This window comes from Bacillus rossius, chromosome 3 (genome assembly GCF_032445375.1).
Source record: "Bacillus rossius redtenbacheri isolate Brsri chromosome 3, Brsri_v3, whole genome shotgun sequence".
In the NCBI taxonomy this organism is placed as follows: domain Eukaryota; kingdom Metazoa; phylum Arthropoda; class Insecta; order Phasmatodea; family Bacillidae; genus Bacillus; species Bacillus rossius.
In genome coordinates, this window is record NC_086332.1 from 124,250,113 (window position 1) to 124,271,589 (window position 21,477).

Here is a 21,477-nt window from a genome sequence, read left to right on the forward strand (position 1 = left end):
ACGATCCGTCTGCAGTCGCAACGCGAAGTGTCTCGCGAAGAACCGCGTCTCGTAATTAAAAGTAACTGTTCTATCAAAAGGGGGGGGGGGGGGGGGGGACTGAGAGTCCGGACTGAAAGGTTCCGAAGTTACCAGAGTGGGCATCATAAAAAAACTCTGACTGATGTCTCGAAGTTGGTAGCACTGGCCGACCTTAGCGCTACCTGTTGAGAGGTGTCTGAAATAAAAAAGAATTGACTTGCCCAAGGCGTCTGCTTAAACCAAGGTGCTACACTCTGGTGGCCAAGATAATAAGTTACTGTTTCTGCCGCGAGATGTCGTGGGGTGGTCCATCTTTGCACACACATTTTTTATGCGAGGCGTCCTTGGAGACGGTCGCTGTCTGCTGGGGTTTCTGACCGGTCATTGGTCTTAGGCGAATTCTTAGAACTGAAGGGTGAAGGGGGGTGTTGTAAGGGGGGGGGGGGGAGAAAACGCAACGATGCTGGGAACTAGCGTCCATTACGTGACTCCAGGGTAGTGAACCTAATACGTATTCGTGACGGTAAAGGCTATGGTCAGCTCGCCTATGAGAAATGTTAACAGCTCGTCCGGAGCTGTTGTGTGCAGTTTTAGTCATGAAGTGAAGTAACGTTACAGGCCTGGGACGTGCCTGTAAGCGAGGGAAATTTCAAACTGGCAGCCAACAAAGTACTAGATCTGCAAAAGATCCTATAGGTCTCTGGGAAAGGTGCTTCAGACTACTGCCACAAAGTGTAACTTAGGGGAGTACACCAGCCTAACAAAGTGTACATCGCCCTTTAGTAACCAAATTATAGAGCAAATAAAATTTCCAAAAATAATTTAAAATTCTAATAAAAATTTAAAAACAAATCATGTCGAAATACCAAATTTCCGGCACACCTCACATACCTATGATACCAACATATTTGCCTTTTCACTTTAAGCGAATTCAATTTCCGGTGAAGGTTTCGTTTGCGGTAACAATTAATAAGGCCCAGGGACAAACATTTAAGTACATAGGAATAGATTTACGCCAAGAGTGTTTTTCGCACGGGTAACTATATGTTTCTCTGTCGAGATCTGGTTCGGGAGAAAATCAATTTATACTTCTGCCGGAAGACAAAACTAAAAATATAGTTTATGCAGAAGTACTTTAATATACCAATGGTTATGAGTGTTTTGAGAATAACCTAAAACTGTGCATCTACCATATTATCTCAGAAAGTCACATTACCCCCCAACAAAGTCCACGCGGACAAAGTCTGCTAGTATTTAATAAGTGGAATACTAGTTATATATTTCAAGAGTAGTACCACACTGGCTACTGGCCACATTTCTTTTGTACTGTAAACTAAGAAGTGAGAGACACTATATAAAAATAGCTTAATTATAGTATATGTGTGTGTTTTGTGTGATTAGTTTTTAGGCGTTTTTTTAATTTTAAATTAACAGTACAAAGGATATTTACCCACTAAGTTGTTATTCATTATTTTTCAGAAAATGTGAGGATAGCCTGCATATTTGTGATCTGAGAGCAGCAAGTCCCAGTTAATCTGGCTAGCAAGGCTCTTTGATAAAATGATGGCAATGTTGTATGTAAATAGTACCTAATGTAGGGACTTGGATGTGTGTGTTGCCAGACATGCGAGGAAGTACTTCTCTGCGTTTGAAGAGGACCAGCTGCAAGACGTCCAACACTGCATGGCACTACTTGCCTTCCCTGTCAGCACAGGTAACTTAAAATGACCTCACAGGCATATGGTTGCTGGTGTGGTTTATGTCCACCCTGTCCTGAGCCACTGAGTATTACAGCTCATGGAACTACTAGCTTTCCCTGTCAGAACAGGTAACATAACATGCCCTCACAGGCAAATGGTCACTGGTGTAGTTCATGAGTACCCTGTGCTGAGCCAGGGATTTCAAGAGTTCATGAAGCAACTAAACTATCCTGTCACATGTCCTCTCAAGTACATGATCACTGGTCAAATTCACTGAGCACCATGTGCTGAACAAAGAATTGCAACAGGTCATGGTACTAATGGTGTTTTTTCTTAGATACAGATAATTTACCTACCCTCATAGGAACTAAGTCGCTGGTGTAGTTTTCTGAGCACCCTGTGCTAAGCATCATCTCATGGTGCTATGGGCCTCTCCTGTCAGAACAGGTTACTTAACGTGCCCTCACAGGAAAATGGTTGCTGTTGTTCACTGTGCACCCTGTGCGGACCAGAGAGTGCAACAGCTGATGGTTGTACTGGACTTCACAGTCAACTGGTATCTTAACTTGCCTTCTTATTTTCATGGTTGCTGGTGAAGTTCACGAGCACCCTGTGCTGAGCCAGGGAGTATTACAGCTCACGGAACTACTACTAGCCTTCCCTGTCAGAACAGGTATTGTGTTTTATTGCATAATCGTTGCACATTTTATACTAAAATAAAGTTTGAAAAGTAGGGGTACGACATTTATGCGAGAAAAAAAATTTGTTAGGTGAAGTTATTCATAAAAACAAAACCCATTCATGGAAAGTACGTTAATTTAAAAATTAGAGTATACAAAAACATGCCAAACAATTTAAATTAATAAGTCATGGAACAAAAACCTTTCTTCAACTTTAAACAGAAAACAAAATCTGTGACCTGAATGTGAGCCTGAATAACACATAACTATTGTAGTACACACTTACCACGAAAGAGTGCAGGTCATCTAATGTAGTTAACTTGGCACCTGACAGAGAGCGCGCGTTGCATGCAATCGGCGAGCTATCAATATCAATATTCGACTACGTGTGCGCGGTCTATATTAGAAGCAACATAACTAGGGCCCCCTGAAAGTGGTAAATAAAATTTTCAGATTTCGTAATTAAAAATTACCAAAAGCGGTGTTAAAATTCACTTTTAAAACACAAAAGCGGTGCTAAAATTCACTTTTAAAACACAAAAGCGGTGCTAAAATACACTTAAAAACACAAAAGCGGTGCTAAAAACTTAAAAAAAAAAAAAAAAAACGTGTGTTACCGTAAATATATCTGAAATTATTTAAGTTAAATAATTTTACTTGAACCGACTCATTACTGAATACCCTAAACAAATAGGTTACATATATTTATATGACAATACTTTTGATTTAGACACTGATTATTAGTTTGTTCCCATAAACTAATCTGGAAAACTATTTATCACTTTAACAAAATCGAGGACGCATCACAACTCCGAAATGCCAAATTGATCACAACGACGACAGCTAGAAAACTGCTGTGTACCACAATGCCGAAAAATGTCATTACAGGGCTGCCACAGAGGTTGGGTTAGGTTAGGTTAGGTTAGGTTAGGTTAGGTTAGGTTAGGTAAGGTAAGGTAAGGTAAGGTAAGGTAAGGTAAGGTAAGGTAAGGTAAGGTTTGATTGTGGTATTTCGGCGTTAAGGTACGTTAGAAACGCACACAAATTCATTCAGTTGTTATTTCGGCGTTGTGGTCAATTTTGACATTCGGCGTTGTGGTATTTCGGCTTTGTGGACAATTTTGACATTCGGCGTTATAGTATTTCCGCGTTGTGGTAACGACCCAACAAAATCTATAAAAACTGTTGGCCAACTAATCATCATCGTCACACCATTCGAAAATTAATGTTTGTTTACATTTTTCCGCTTTTTGGCACGATTTAAAATGCTTGTGCCTGGTTCGCCCGATAATCTGCTTGATACTACGACGCTGTTCCAACTATATGCCAGCGCCCCTGGCTGACGTGATATGGCCACTCACGTTAGGCTGTTCCAAACACCGTTCGCCCAATCATCTGCTTGCTTTTGTATTTATCCGGTGTCGCTGTTCTAAGCTGACGTCAGTGCCCCGAGCTGTGTGTGTACGCTTTAAAACTTCGCCTGTTTGTCTTATCTATCCAAACATTATGCCGGAAAGGAAAATAAACGCCGTAGTTTTGCGTATTTTTACAGTATATTTTTGGGTTTAACATTATAACGTGAGCGTGTGTAAGCTTTTGTTTGCTTTAGTTCATTTATGATTAATGTTTGGCGGCCATGTTGCGGTGTTTGTTTACCATTGACAAGACAAGTCTTTTACCCAGTATTTAAATTTCGCGTAAAACCCCTGCGATTTCGCATTTTAATACAAAATTTCGTGTAAAAATGCTGTGTTATGGCGATTTCGCGTAAAGACTGTATTTAACGGTGATTTCGCGTTTATCGTCGTTTAATGGCGATCGCGAAAAGAACAGGCCCCTAAACATAACCAATCATAACTGATGCCAACTAGCACTGGCTACATTTTATAACATCGCGGCGACGCAGACAAACAGATAAAGGTTATAACGTTTAAAAACAACTTTGTATTTCCATTAATTTAATAAGTAAGTGATAATGTCCTAGTAAATATTAGATTTCTACTTTAAAATACATTGTTTTATACCGAAAAAATACCTTCACAAAGCACTTAGAATCTAATAGCGTGACCAAAAACATTATGCAGTGTTTACGCTAGAGATTTTTTAAATCAAATTTTGACGCCCTAAAATATTGGTGCAACGATTATGTGTGTGCGACGATCATGCAATAAAACAGGCTAACTTAACAGGCCCTCACAGGCAAATGGTTGCTAGTGTAGTTAAGGAGCACTTGTGCTGAGTCAGGGTGTATTATAGCTGATGGTTCTATTGGGCTTCCTTGTCAGAACAGGTAGATTAACTTGACATCTTAGGCACATGGTTGGTGTACTAAAAAATTTAATTTACGCACACAGCTTGTTCAAGGCAATAGTCACGCCCAGTATTGGAACCCATTGGTACAAAAAAATATCAACCTTTCGCATTACCTGGCATTACATAGTCTGAAGCCTCACGGTGCTAGCCGTAGCACCACCCGGTGACACCTTCATGATCTGCGGAGAACCGAAGCGCACCTCCGTCCACCACCAGTGACAGCACAGTTCTCTCTCCCTCGATCATGCGGCGCACGAGTCGAAGTACAATCCGTGTGACGTCACTCACCTCCTCGGGATAGCATGCATCAACAGACTCATTCCTGTAAATAACTAAAGCCTAAAAATTAATTTAACATTAAAACTAAATATTAAATATTAATTTAAATAAAAATATAGAAAAGCAATATAAAAAAAAACAGATTAATAAACAAAATTAAAGGGGTAATAAAATGGCCACATTAAACCTACAGCGAGGAAGTGTGAGTGGCGGCAATACTGCGGCACAACAAGGAGCTGCTGGAAGATAATCATTTGGAGTTGCTGGTAAAGTCTCTAATTATCTTGTGTGACGAAGTTAGGGAACACGAGACTAGACAGAATGTTTGCAGAGATGCTGCCCTACAAGGAGCTGCTGGAGGCCCTAGGTCTTGTTTGTTGTGCAGCGAGACAGTGTGGATGGTTGCAGAACTGCTGCCCTACAAGGAACTGCTGGACGAGAAACGCTGGGAGCTGCTAGTGGAGCAGTTCAGGCAGGAGAACTACCGCCTCTACCAGCTGGCATCACAGTCTGTGTTCACTGTCGCTCTGCAGGCCGGCCTGTCTGCCCTCAAGACTCCATATCCTTTCATTTGGTCTATGGTCTATGGTCTATGGTCTATGGTCTAAGTTTTTCAGGCTTAAAAAATGGATTTCATTCATTCTAAATTTTTCTCTAATCTCTTATAACTAGCATTTTACATTTAATGCCTGGAAACTATAATATATATTTTTTTAATTGAAATTTACCAGCCATAATGTGTGGGTTGCATTATTCTGAACTTAAAAATAAATCAAAACTTTGGGGTGGGAGCTGGAAGTAAGGTGTGTTTTGGGAGCTATTGTTGTTAGGCGCAAAACAAAATCTGTTGCTGCTTGAAGTATTGTCTCCAGTTGTCATTCACACCTTTTGGAGTATTCACATTTTTGTTTCAACACATCTAATGATAATATATTTTCAATTACATATATTATGTTTCAAAGTAGATTACCCAGAAAGATGTGGAGATACTTTGGTATTTGCAAAGGACTTAATTCCATCAATGATGTTTATTTTAAAATTATTGTAGCAATGTATATAGTAGGGATGGGTCGGTACCAGTTCTCGGTTCTCGGTTCCTATGGTACTCAGCATTTTAACCGGCACCGAGAACCGCAGCTAAAATGTCGGTGCCGGTACCGGTACCGGCAGTGTAGCAAAACCCTTTACGTAAATAGTCCTTCACTACAACTTAACTGCAGCATGAAATTGCTCAACTCACGTCCATATTCATCTCTAACATAAAATAAATTACACTTGAAAATATTTAATATTCTCATCACATTTGTAAACAAAGTACGTTTTACAATCAAAACATAACAGTTTAAGGTGCCATAGATGTAGTTCATAGATGTGTGCAACTCTATAACGTGCCTCAGCAGAGATGTGAAAATAGAAGATTCCATGTTTGTTTCAATTTGTTTTTATAATAGGCAGTTAATTGAGTCGTTGACACGTATGGGTAACTGGTGTATAAAGAACAATTAAAAGTGCAAATTCCACAGAATATTTGTTTAATAGAATTAATTATTGATTTAAAATTTTCCGTTATAATTTTCAGCATTCTAAAATTTTGTGCTTTTTGTGCAGTGCTTTGGAGTGTAAGTTCACTGCATCTGCAGCCATCTAGCGGAATGGCTTGTAACTTTCTCTTTTAGGCAAACGCATTGCTTTGAAAGTGGCACGTCTTTGTTTTTAGTGTTAATAGCGTTGACGAAGATCTCGCGGACACGATAAAAAAATTTTTTTTAAAGTTTTTTTTAGTAAAGTGGTTTATGGATGTGTAGGTGTATTTTACTATTGACTGGTCTAACGAAATGCTTGTTGACACTTGTAAAGTATAATTATTCTGGCCAAATAGAGCAAATTGTGTAAGAAATGGCAACAGAAGTTTGGCAGTAATTTACTGTTGACTGTGCAAACAAACTGAATTCAATGTAGGCAATAATTTAGATGGACAATTTATTATTTTAATTCTTTGAAAGTTCACAATCATTGTAATTATTTACATTATTGTAATATTTTCTTTTTATTCCTGTGTTTTAAAGGAGGGTGTATGTAGATTTCTTGAGGTAATTATTAGATTAATATAGTAAATTTTAGTTTTATTAAGTGTTCTCTATATTATTTCGAATTAATTTTTTTTTATTAATACATATTACATTTGTAATAGGTTGGTGTGTTTACTGTAGCTTGAAAACTATACTAAACCTTTTAATTTGCTTTGATAGCCTCTTTAAAGACTGAAACATTATGCTAATCCATTTCTTTGTAAGCATACAATAAAAAACATTGTGGACAGAACAATACAAACAAATTATTTTTTTCAGTGTTATAAACAGTAAATTGTTGAAGACGTAAATCTGGATACATGCTTTTAAGTGCTTTTTTTGTAGCCAAAACAATAAATAGTTTATTACTTAAAACACCTCATAAATAATGTGTGAATAATATTTATTTTATTGTTTAAGTCAGAACCGAGGACCGAGAACCGATTTTTAAGAACCGGTACCGAACAGAGAACCGGGGAAAAAAAACAGGAATTGACCCATCACTAGTATATAGTGATACATTTTGTAAATTTGGAATTAGTGAAGGAAGTTTTATTATACAGTGGAACCTCGTTACTACGAGAGCTGACAATGGCGGCAAAAATTCTCGTAACAACGAGTACTCGTAATAACCGAATATAAAAAATTAAAGTTAAGTTAGATTCTGGACTGTCCAAACAGTCTTAATTTCACACCCTAACTTGAAAACGGTGCACTATAGTGAAAAAACGTATTGAGTAAAAGTTGTAGCAAATTAAATTACAAATATAAAGTTTCTCTAAGGAATTTTTTTTTATCTACAACGGTTTTTGATTTAATGGCGAATGAAATGGCCTGATACAAAGACCGGTGCCGTTCATGGTCACGGAGGGAAGGTATGTGAAGCGGTAAAATAAAAAGAGCGAAGGAAGAAAAGATGTGTGTTGGCTGGTATATTTTTAGATTTACCCCTCCGCCGACTTACGAGGGGAAGCAACTGGCATCGTCAAGAGAAAGAGAGGGAGGGAAAGAAAGAGAGCGCAGTTGTTTATCACCAGTCCTTCCTCCCCTGAGCCGTGCTTTTACCTGCTAAGAACCCAGTCTATCTGGTGCCCGCATAGCCATGTAGCTGTCTGTATTTACTGCGTAAACATTATTTTTTCAACTGACTGTGTTTTTCCTTTTTTAAAGATGCCATTCAAATCACTCGTATTTACGAAAGGGCCGACAGAGGCACTCGTAATAACCGGTTTAATTTAGTATGATTTACGTAGTCAAACTGACGGTGCATTACAAAACTGTCGTAACAACGAAGGTCTCGTAGTATCCGTACTCGTAATAACGAGGTTCCACTGTAAGTAGAACTCACATGATGCAATTGGAATGTCAAATGTTCTGGAAAATCATTGATTATCTAAAGCATTGTGGGCACTTTTATTTCACAAGCAATAAATAAGTGGAGGAGATATTTGCAACAGTGTATGAATCCTACTTATCTACCATTTGCACTGTGACAGTGTACTTGCTGCATTTATCTATTACTTAATATTGTAAAAATGAGAGTTATTTTGTTTATAATGTATACCTATTTCAAGAAGAGAACAGTATTATTATTATTATTATTATTATTATTATTATTATTATTATTATTATTATTATTAAGTATGCTACACATACATTAGTTATTTATTATTATTTATATTTTATTTGTGAAAATGCCTCCTATTCGCAAGAACACAAGCTTTCAAGAGGATTGGCCAAAATATGTTGAATTTTTTTCATGGTTAAAGGCATCAAAATTAAACAAAAATGAAGCTAGATGTTGGTTTTGTCAAAAAACAATTTTATTAAGCAACATGGGAAGGCGTACCATTACAAGCCACATGCAAGGTGAAAAGCACAAGAAAGCTGTGAGAAGTAAAACAACTTTTGCTAACTTGGATGGGTTCTTAACTAATTCAGTAAAATCTGAGCATCTTGACAAAGGATTACGTAGCTCATCATCTTATTCATCTTCCTTGTTGAGTTCTTTATTTGTGTCTACATTGTCTGCAAATCTGGTCTGTGTAGCTGAAAATGATTTAACAAAAACGTTTAATGGAGTTCGTGTGCCAGCAAGCTAAACTGACTAGAATTCAAAAGAGAATGCTATTTACATAATATCACTAACACAACATTTAACCTGAAACTAAATGACAAGTTATAAAAACCATGCATAGACCATACCTTTTTATGCCACAATACTGTGCTGGGGATCTTTATGGTTTCACAATGTTATTAGAAATGAACAGAAACAAGGTGTGATTCCGTCTGAATATAATTACGTAAAATTAATTAAAGGAAAAATTTATAACAGGTATTAAAAAAATATAAACATACAATCTCAATTAAGTGCTTAAACAGATCTCAGGTATATTCAGAAAAAAAAATACATGGGTCGACCCTAAATTCAATTATAAAAAGTCTCATTAAAAAAAATACATAAATCAATAAAAAACACAAATATATTTAAACTATCCCAGTTGAGGTATGTACTTAATGTCCAGAAATTATGTTTATATGATGAATATCGTCTGACGGCGTAATTTAGGAAAGTTTAAAAAAAGTTGAACAATATAGTAGCGCCGGAGGTCGGGGCTTCGTTTCCCAGAGATCACGCGGGGACATGATGCCAGGGCGCCTGTGTGCCGTTGAGGAAGGGAGATGCAAATGCCAATTCGGCGTCTGGCTCTCGGACCCTGTCAGACAGGGAAGTTGGCTTCTATTTACCGATGCGTCGCCAGCCAGGAACTGGATCCCGCGAACCCGCGGCTGGCGCAGTCGTTTCTACCATTTCAAAAAAAATTTAAAAGAAAAATAACTATTACTCTTTGTACTACGCAGACGGACTAAACTACTTGAAGAAGATTATAGGGATAGCATCCCTTATTTAAGCGACTATATAGTTGGTTGCGGCCGGATGGAAGTCTTGCAGTGTCTCGTCGACTCGCCGATAATCGCAAACGATCCGTCTGCAGTCGCAACGCGAAGTGTCTCGCGAAGAACCGCGTCTCGTAATTAAAAGTAACTGTTCTATCAAAAGTGGAGGGGGGGGACTGGAGTCCGGACCGAAAGGTTCCGAAGTTCCCCGAGTGGGCCTCAAAAAAAAAACTCTGACTGATGTCTCGAAGTTGGTAGCACTGGCCGACTTAAGCGCTACCTGTTGAGGGGTGTCTGAAATAAAAAAGAATCGACTCGCTCAAGGCGTCTGCTCTAACAAAGGAATAAAGGGGCAGTCAGGTGCTACACTCTGGCGGCCAACAGGGGAAGGTAGCTGTGAGGTTAGCGAATTTGCCGCTAGATGTTGTGGGCGGTCCATCTTTCCACACACATTTTTTATGCCAGTCGCCCTTGGAGTCGGTCGCTGTCTGCTGGGGTTTATATCCGGTCATTGGTCTTAGGCAAATTCTTAGAACCGAGAGGGAAGGGGTGTGGACAAAAGCGCAACGACGCTGGGAACTTGCGTCCATGACGTGACTCCAGGGGAGTGAACCTAATACGTATTCGTGATGGTAAAGGCTACGGTCAGCTCGTCTCTGAGAAATGGTAACAACTCGTCCAGAGCTGTTTTATGCAGTTTTAGTCATGAAGTGAAGTAGCGTTACAGGCCTGGGACGTGCCTGTAAGCGAGGGAAATTTCAAACGGGCTGCCAACATAGTCTTAGATCTGCAAAAGATCAGATACGTCTCTGGGAAAGGTGCTTCTATCTACTGGCACAAAGTTTAACTCAGGGGAGTACACCAGCCTAACAAAAAGTAAATCGCCCAAAGTAACCAAATTATAAAGAAAAATAAAATTTCCAAAAATAATATAAATTATATAAAATTAAAAAAAAAACATGTCGAAATTCCTAATTTCTGGCACATCCTCCCCCACTGAAAGGCGTAGCCAGGGTAAGAAACCAACACTGAGTATGAAATGATTGAAACCGGAGATACTTACCCTGTACCAGAATCGACTTAGATAAACTACTTACAATAAAGGTAGAATTAATTCCATGACCGTTGACTGTAATATCGTATAGGTCCAAAACAACATTTATAATCAAATGGGTCCATTTAAAACTCAGTTTTAATTATTTTAAAATACATCCTTAAAATCATATAATAATTAAAAAATATGTAATTAAAAGCTTAATTTTAGTGTACCTGTATGCTTACATCTATTTATGTAATTGCTATATTAATTAAATGAATTCATCCCGTTAATCTCAGATATTGGATATCGTGTAGGAACACAAAATGGGCGCTGTGAGGGAGGCCGAAAAGCACTGAGGCCGGAATAAGGGATAAGCGTCCTTGAGCGCTCAGTGACGAATGGGGATTGTATCCCCTGTAAATGGGTATGGTAGCCCTGTATATGAGCGTGATAGCTCTGTTACTTACAAACTAAATGGGAATAAAAACCCCTGTACAATAGTCTTTCCATAAGAAGCCGAAGGCATTGGGACTCAGTCCTGCACAGTCAGGCGATGGAGAAGACGGTTGAATTTGCTGCTTGCCCGAAGGCGAAACAGAACCTCAGTCCCAGGTACCTACATTTATTAACTCACTTAGGCTCCACGCTCAGACTGAAGGTTGATCGGACCAACAGACTGGAGCACGGACACCTAAGATGGAATTTCACCCCTGATTTAGTTCGGGTTCGAAACCCGAAAGATCAACGAATTTCGGATGAATGATGGATAATGTAAAAAAAACATTTGAACTTTAAAGGTTTATATGTGCACTCAAATTTAATTAATAAAAAAAATGTATACAAAACTGTAACACCTGATATTATTATAGTCCTAAAAAAATATAACTAACTTATAATTAATCTTAATTTTCGCCGTCGGATCTTCCATGGCGGGCACAAAAGTTCACACTGCCTGAGAGGGGGTTTGAAGATAGGTCGTCCAAAGGGTGAGTGCTGGGGATCTAACCCAGTGACACTCGGTGGTCATACATGGTTGCTACAGGAATAGAAAACCGGGAAAACCGGGAAATGTTAGGGAAATTAAAATGGTCAGGGAATTCCGGGAAATGTCAGGGAAAATTCTACGAATTCTGGAAATTTTAAAGTTGCTTATAATTCAAACAAAGCTTTGTTTTGATGCGCTCGTACTGCTACCGAACGACTCCGCTAAAAGGCTGCTGCTTAAGGCACACGGCAACTGCAACTTTTTTTACTTGGTCTACGATTCTCCGTTGCAATAGGCTGTTACAACCACCCACCATAACTTCTGGCCAATCCAGGCACTCGTTTGTTCACTAGCGAACCCGGCCTTCATTTGTTTGTGTTTTGATCCTTTTTAATTTGCCCTTGAGACTTTGTGTTTTGTTCCATTCCATGCAAGAACTACAGAACTGGCATGGCGTCGTTTATCTTTTGAAGGCCATTTACACGTGGAATAAAATGAGTACAAAGCTTATTACGTGAATTTAAAGGCGTTGTTTCAGGTGAAGTTAGTTTTTGATGCGATCATAAGAAAATAAAGTGCATTTTGATAAAGGAGCAATACCAATTCTCATTTTGAAATCTACCAAGCTGATACGAAAACATGTGGCTTTTGTGTGCGGTTATGTTTTTGCATTTTTTCGAACTATTTTTTTTAATTACTTTTTTCTAAACCGTTATAATCCGTGAGTTCTGTTGCGTGACACTTACATTGTGTATAAAATAATACGCATAACTGAACATGTTTTCCCCCAGAATCGTTAGTTAACATTGTAAGAATGTAAGAATATTGCATGTTGTAATGCTGCTATTGTAATTATCTAAGTAGGCCCGTTATATTGCCAGGTGTGAATTTGTAATAGTTTTTGTATTTGTGTAGTAATATATTTTTAAGAATTCATAAACAATAATTTTTTAACCTTACCTGAAAATATTATGTACTTTTTTTTTTTTTTTTAGCTTAGAGATGTCGAAGAAAACTATTTTTAAGGAGAATTGGCTCAAGTAGTCATAGTTTCAGCATATCAAACCCTTTGCTAAAAACATACATTCTGCATACTGCACTTTGTGCTACAAAAGTATTCAACTCAGCAATATGGGTCGAAGAGCTCTCACCAGCCATGTCGAAGGAAAAAAACACATTCACAATTCTGCCGACAAAATAACACAATAAAAAAACTTATTTTACCTCATGTTGAAATTGTTATATTACATTTAATCATATGCACGTTAATATTTATGGTATGTACTTCATAAGAAAGTCAGGGAATTATTCTCTTAAATTTCTGGAAAACAGGGAAAAGTCAGGGAATTCTAAGATTCTATTTCTGTAGCAACCATGTCATAGGATGTTTCACCTAGAGGACCGGGTCGTGGCTCGGCGCAGAGGACCCTTACTTTAGCGCTGCTCGGTGGCTAGCTTGACCTCGCTCGACTTTTAGGAAACACACAAAAATAAAACCTTGATGCCACCTTGGAAGTCACAATTGCAAAACAATGCAAAATCATATCCTCATAATGATGCAAAATAAACTACTAACTTTGGAGAGAGTGCAATAAAAAAAATGTTAACTTAAAAAAATTAGTAAACATAGATGTACGAGCTCCAGTGCTCAGTTTTCTGTACGTAGTTGTACATCACCTGACAATAAAAAAAAACTTAATGTTAAAAAAATTAGGAAATAAATGGTTTACAATGAAAATCGTAATTACAAAATTTATCACTCACTTACTTTGATAGTTTAAACTTTATCACTTAGTTGTTCACCTATATGTCGACGTAAATAAGAAGTACTCTATCTTGACAAAAAAATCATCAATGCAGTGCTAGCGTAAATAAAACGTGTGGGGAAAATTCGACAGACACACTGACAAATATAATCTAATAAACCTTTAGTTGAAGGTAGTGACTGCACCTCTCGTTGGGTGATCAAGAAAATCATTTAAATAAAAGCTAGGCACATGGATGGATATGGTAACACAATGAAATGATATGTCGAAGTATATTCACTTTGCTTGTGAACGACGCAATTGTATTAGGGTAGTTGTGTATATTACTTAAGAGCATATTCTTATTTTATAATACTTATATAATGAATGGACCCTTTTTTTGATTTATTTTATGTATTATTAAAAAAATTATTCGTTGATTTTAAGATACTTATAAATCGTAAACAATGGTGGTTTCTTAACATTGGCTAAAACAAAATATTTTATATTATCATATTATTTGTATAGTTAGTATTATTGTAAGTTATATATAAAATTATTATGTTATATTTTAAGTTCCCTTAGATTAAGAAAATACTTCGCTGCTAGATTTAGAGCAGTATAGATTATTTATAGTGTCTGTTTTGGTGACATAAAAATTATATTATTAGGACATAAAAAGCATGGGTGGTTTGTTTACAAAATACGTGGCACGTGGCAGGAGCACACAGGAGAGGAGAGGAGAGGGGGTTCCGCGCGATTGGCGGCCCTGTCATGTGGAGAGATAACGTGGCGGCGCGCGCAGGTGCCGAGAGAAAAACAAAAACAAACACGACGACGTCCGAAAGGACATTATAGTAATTTTTGGGAATTATTAGTAGGCTAAACAAAATACTGGTCGAACACTCAACGTGCTCTGTTTATTAACACTTTAAAGCCCAAGCCCGAGTATGTATCGGGCTTAGGTTAAGTAATGAACGGCCCAAGCCCGAGGCACGCTCGGGCTTACACATTTAAATGAACTGATTTGAACTGCCGAATGATTATCGAGCAAAAGCTTTTCGTACTTTTTCTTGGGTCTCTACTGTATATTTTCTTTATATAAGTGCTGCTATCTGTTGGATTCTTAGGAACTTATTGGCCGTAACATATTCCATTTCTTCGTAACTCGTTTTTCTTTCTCTACTAACGTGTTTTGTTCGCTACTGCTATCTGGTATTCCTTTTTGTAACTAAATAGCGGGTGTTTTTTTAATTGCGCTGTAAAATGATTATCCCGCTAATTTTAGTTGTATTGGCAAGTGGCGGAATATTTCTGTGATGAAAAATGGATGAATATAATAGTGGAGATAAGACAGTTGAATTTATTTACGATTCTGCTTCGGATGGCGAAGTGGAAGAGGACGATTCAGATGCAGACCCAGATTTTCATCCTAGCAGCACTGATGAAGGTAAGATAAATTATTTATTTCATTTATGCTCTGTAAAGAGTGTAAGCATTTGTACAAAATGTTAATTGTTTAGGAATTGTACGAAATGAGTTCTCATAAGTTAGTAAGTAAATAATTTGCATCATATAAAATAAATGTAAAGTAATAAAATAATTCCAGCAACATAGCTGAACTCTCAATTTTTTCTCTGATGCAGTGTCATAGCGTTTGAGCCTATGCCAATATACGCTATGTAATTGGTATTTTGGAAGAAACAATTATTTCACATTATTATAATTACTACAATTTTGTTTCAAGCCTTGATTGAATTAGTGTTAGGAATAATTATTATTTTCCAAAAGTATAGGCCTATTTCAGTAGCAATATTTCTTTATTCATATCTTTACTTTAGGCTACATTTATAAAATAAATAACTCCTGCCGATAATTTCTGTTGTAGAAAATGAAAACGACACCATTGTTCACCCGGATATTCCAGGCACATCTGGCACAAACCGGAGTAAAAGAAAACGCAGTAAAGAACCAGGAATGGTCACTGATGCTGAGTTGGGGTGGTCACCTATTGATACTCCCCCACCACTGCCATCATTTCAGGAACACAGTGGTGTCTCAGCACCCCTTGACGAAACATCCACACCCCTTGACTGCTTTTTGATTTTCTTTCCAGCACCCGTAGTAAAACTAATCAAACACGAGACAAACAAGTATGCAGCTTCAATTGTTGAAAGACAAAGACGTGCAAATAAATTGAAGAAAAATAGCATGTGGAGTTCTTGGGTACCATCGAAACTGCAAGAAATATATTTATTTTTTGCCATCGTAATTCATATGTGTCTCGTCAAAAAGCCAAGACTACGAGACTACTGGTCAAAATCTGCATTCATATCCACACAGTTTGCACCATCCATCATGAGCCGCAACCGTGTTAGTTCTATTTTGGCAAATCTTCACATAAATGACAATAGAACTTGTGTACCCCGGAACGAAGTTGGCCATGATCCCTTACACAAAATTCGACCTTATTTTGATCACCTTTGTACAGCCTTCTCGTCCAGTTTCATTCCGTATGCCAACCTTACAGTGGATGAAGGCATGTGTGGATTTAGAGGACGCATCATATTCCGCGTGTACATGAAAAACAAACCCGAAAAATATGGTATCAAATTATTTGTGGTATGTGATTCATCAACAGGCTATGTGCTAAAAATGGAAGTCTACACTGGGAAAGGTGCTGCAGATAATAGCATTCTTGAACTTTTGAAAAGAATATTAGCTGATTATTTTGACAAGGGATACACTGTCTATATGGATAGATTTTACAGTTCGCCTGTTGTTTTTGACTATCTCTGGCAACGTAAAACTAAAGCTGTAGGCACATGCATGCCAAATCGCAAAGAACTGCCAAAAGATGCTATTGTAAGGAAAAAAATAAAGAAACAAGAAATGGTTTATATGAGAAGAAATCATCTCCTTTGTATAAAATGGAAAGACACAAGAGATGTTTTAGTTTTGTCAACAGCTCATCAAGCAACATGCACTGAGAAAGTTGTTCAAACAAAGGAAGGCCAACAGACTAAATCAAAGCCCGATGCCATACTGGACTACAATCTTCACAAAACTGGAGTAGACAGAAATGATCAGCTAATAGCATATTACCCATTCAAGCGAAAACAGCTAAAGTGTTGGAAAAAATTGTTCTTCCACCTCTTTGTAATGTCTATTGTGAATGCTTTCATCTTGTTCAAGGAGACACGAAGAGCAGACGACAAAAAGCGCTGCCATCTTGCAACATTCATGCAAGAGTTGGGAGAAGAAATGGTCAAAAAAGGTGGAGCGGAAAATGAAAATGAAGATGTGGGCAGTGCTTCGAACGCAAACAGGCTTACAGGAAGGCACTTCCCTGACAAAATTCCTCCTACAGAAAAAAAATCTCAGCCGACACGGATTTGTAAAGTCTGTTCAGAAAAAGGAAAAGCAGAAACAGGAAAAGCAACACGAAGAGAAACATGCAGGTGGAGCTCTCAGTGTAAGGTGGCATTGTGTATCCCAGGTTGCTTTAGGCTATACCACACTAAGGGAAATTATGTGAAATAAAAAAAAACATGTCTTTTTGGACACGTGAAATTCAGAAGGCATGCAAACAGATGTTGGATCATTGCATGTGTTTTATTATCATCATTCTCGAAGTGTGTTTTGCTGTAAACAGTATTTATAACCCTCCAAGCATTAATTTATTTTTTTATTGATAGTATCAGTGTTTGATAGTTTTATTCCACTATATAAATAGGTGATTTTTACAGTGTAGAAAATTAAATGTAAAATAATTTTATTTGGTGTGAGTTTGATACACTCAAATAGTATTCATTACCCTACAGGTAGTAACTGATAAGGTTTTATATCGAGAACAAAATGTTTCTAGATTATAATATAGTTATGTAAATACATTTTTACAGTGTACAAATTTATGATACATGTAAAATTATTTTTTTTTGAAATTATTATACTTGATCTAAACAGTGTTTGCAATTCGCTAGGCAATTATTTATTTTTATTTTAGAAAGTATCAATTCTAAAGCATTTGATATCTGATAATATCATTTTGTTACAGTGTAAAAAAATGGCCAATGTAAAATATAAATATGTAAGATTTAATTTTTTACAATGTAATAACTGTCTAATTCATATTTATAAGAAAAAGATGTAAATACATTGATATAAATAATTTATTTTATTCTTATATAATAATGTCTGAGTTTTCTATAAATACATAATAAAGCACTTTTTCAAAATAAAATAAAAATATTCTACTATCAAAATACGAGATAAATTCCTTTTTTTATGAAGTATATAGTCTCAAAGATTTGATAGCTGTAAAGATATTTCAATTCTTTCTCAAAATAAAATTTTAAAATTTTAATGAAAATAACAAAAAATGGCTGGGATGTCGGGCCAAAACAATAACAGATAGCTGGGCTTGAAAGTGTTAATATTATGACGGCTGGCAGACGTATAAGTCTGTGTGTCCCGCAGAGGTAAGAGACCTCTGAGACTTGCGGAGGAGGGGGGAGGAGTGTCTGCATGAGCGTGCAGACACGTACGGAATAAGATAACACCGGCCGTCGGGCGGGGTGAAAGGGGGCAGGGGGGGGTGTCTGTGACCTTGTGTGTGTCACGTCTGATTAACGTGTCGCGGTCGGGACAGCTGGGCGCCGTCTTGCGTGAAAGTTAGATTAATATTGCTTGTAAGGAATTAAAATTAAAGTTACTTATATTCGCGCTAAAAAAAATATATATATATATATATATATAACAAGACGTCCGCTCAAATATTTATATGAAAAAATCAAAGACCTAAAAATTTACTTTACGTTATTTTTACTGGGATTGTTTAGAGACGAAATCACACACAAAAAATTAGAAACCCCAGCTATACTACCATTTTTGTGGCAGCAAACCACGCTCTGCTACAATTTTTGTGCTGGGGATCTTTATGGTTTCACAATGTTATTAGAAATGAACAGAACCAAGGTGTGATTCCGTCTGAATATAATTACGTCAAATTTATTAAAGGAAAAATTTATAACAGGTATTAAAAAAATATAAACATACAATCTCAAATAAGTGCTTAAACAGATCTCGGGTATATTCAGAAAAAAAAATATATGGGTCAACCCTAAATTCAATTATAAAAAGTCTCTTTTAAAAAAAATACATAAATCAATAAAAAATACAAATATATTTAAACTATCCCAGTTGAGGTATGTTTTTAAAGTCCAGAAATTATGTTTATATGATGAATATCGTCTGACGGCGTAATTTAGGAAAGTTCAAAAAAAGTTGAAAAATACAGTAGCGCCGGAGGTCGTGGCTTCGTTTCCCGGAGATCACACGGGAACATGATGCCAGGGCGCCTGTGTGCCGTTGAGGAAGTGCAAATGCCAATTCGGTGTCTGGCATTCGGATCCTGTCAGACAGGGAAGTTGGCTTCTATTTACTGATGCGTCGCCAGCCAGGAACTGGATCCCGCGAATCCGCGGCTGGCGCAGTCGTTTCTACCATTTCAAAAAAAATTTAAAAGAAAAATAACAGTTACTCTTTGTACTACGCAGACGGACTAAACTACTTGAAGAAGATTATAGGGATAGCATCTCTTATTTAAGCGACTACATAGTCGGTTGCGGCCGGATGGAAGTCTTGCAGTGTCTCGTCGACTCACCGATAATCGCAAACGATCCGTCTGCAGTCGCAACGCGAAGTGTCTCGCGAAGAACCGCGTCTCGTAATTAAAAGTAACTGTTCTATCAAAAGTGGAGGGGGGGGACTGGGAGTCCGGACCGAAAGGTTCCGAAGTTCCCCGAGTGGGCCTCAAAAAAAAAACTCTGACTGATGTCTCGAAGTTGGTAGCACTGGCCGACTTAAGCGCTACCTGTTGAGGGGTGTCTGAAATAAAAAAGAATCGACTCGCTCAAGGCGTCTGCTCTAACAAGGGAATAAAGGGGCAGTCAGGTGCTACACTCTGGCGGCCAACAGGGGAAGGTAGCTGTGAGGTTAGCGAATTTGCCGCTAGATGTCGTGGGCGGTCTATCTTTCCACACACATTTTTTATGCCAGTCGCCCTTGGAGTCGGTCGCTGTCTGCTGGGGTTTATATCCGGTCATTGGTCTTAGGCAAATTCTTAGAACCGAGAGGGAAGGGGTGTGGACAAAAGCGCAACGACGCTGGGAACTTGCGTCCATGACGTGACTCCAGGGGAGTGAACCTAATACGTATTCGTGATGGTAAAGGCTACGGTCAGCTCGTCTCTGAGAAATGGTAACAACTCGTCCAGAGCTGTTTTATGCAGTTTTAGTCATGAAGTGAAGTAGCGTTACAGGCCTGGGACGTGCCTGTAAGCGAGGGAAATTTCAAACGGGCTGCCAACATAGTCTTAGATCTGCAAAAGATCAGATACGTCTCTGGGAAAGGTGCTTCTATCTACTGGCACAAAGTTTAACTCAGGGGAGTACACCAGCCTAACAAAAAGTAAATCGCCCAAAGTAACCAAATTATAAAGAAAAATAAAATTTCCAAAAATAATATAAATTATATAAAATTAGAAGAAAAAAAAGTGTCGAAATTCCTAATTTCCGGCACAATACAATGAGAATTTGGTGAAGAGTTCTACTGTTGAAACTAGTTACGATCTGGTGAATTGCGGAAGCGATAATGTCCAGTGAAGTTTGCTCACAAAGCTGAAGATGATGTCGGAGTGGTGGCTCGCTGCAGTCACCTAGAGTCCTCTCAAATGAACTGTTGAAGAATCCCCAGCACTCGGATGGGTTGTTGTTCTTTTTCCAAAATACCATAGTTCAAACGTAGTTTGACCATGTGGCTTTTGAATGGATAATCCACATGTCACATAACATTATATTGATGGAATCTATAACTTGACCAACTCTATAGTATTGGATGAAATTCACTCAAGAATTGTATCTACCATTATTGACAGTTTTTCTTAAAACAGGGTGGCCACACACAGGGAAAACCGGGAAATTACAGGGAAAATCATTTTGCATTGGAAAACGGGGAAAAATACAGGTAATTAGTGGTTTGACCCTGGAATTTTTTTTTTTGCTGGTGGTAATTATTTTGTCAACTGTGAATTTGTACATTATAACATTATTTCCTCCATAAGATTTAAGGGCAACGTGCAAATCTCAGCGGTTTTATAAGTGCTAATTAAATTTTACAATACATGATATTTAATTTATACTATCTTAAAAAAATGCAGAATTTCCCGCGTCGCACCGCACATTGGCGAATTGGAAGTTGGTACCATCATTCCATTAATATAGTATTTGTACCATATGCCTGATAATAGTACTATACAACATGAGTAAGTAAGCAGACAGAATCAAATTAATGTCTGTATTTCTGGCCAGTGTACCATATTTTGGTCTACTGAATGTCGTATTTTTCGTTTATCTTGCTGAAGTAGCTGAACATTGCCAATCCATTTGTCCATAGGCACGTTTGCCAGACATGACCGGTTTGTGCATGGTTTGTGTGCTGAGTCAGTGGTTGTTTGTTTTGCGTAATATATAATTTAACAGCAAGTTTTCACAAATTCCGAAGTGTATTATTCTGTGGTGAAGTGAAACTATAACCTGGATTAAGTGGCAAGAGCGCGGGCCGTGAATGTATAGGCCTAGTTATGTTGTGATTGATGTGTTTTATAACAATTTGAATGTTTTGTGGAAACTTTGATAAGGTAAGCTTTTATTTTGTTTTTCAATTTTACAACTTGTCAGTTTATTCAA

At 37.6% G+C, this 21,477-nt stretch overlaps 1 protein-coding gene across 1 annotated transcript in view; it reads left to right on the plus strand.

Annotated features, from left to right (window-relative positions):
- The window catches only part of LOC134531224 (E3 ubiquitin-protein transferase MAEA), a 136,375-nt gene that overhangs the window by 69,333 nt on the left and 45,565 nt on the right, over positions 1-21,477 (plus strand). Inside the window, exons 5-6 of the mRNA XM_063366896.1 lie at positions 1,644-1,735; positions 5,402-5,551. Coding sequence (XP_063222966.1) covers positions 1,644-1,735; positions 5,402-5,551 — 242 coding nt within the window. The remainder of the gene's footprint in view (positions 1-1,643; positions 1,736-5,401; positions 5,552-21,477) is intronic.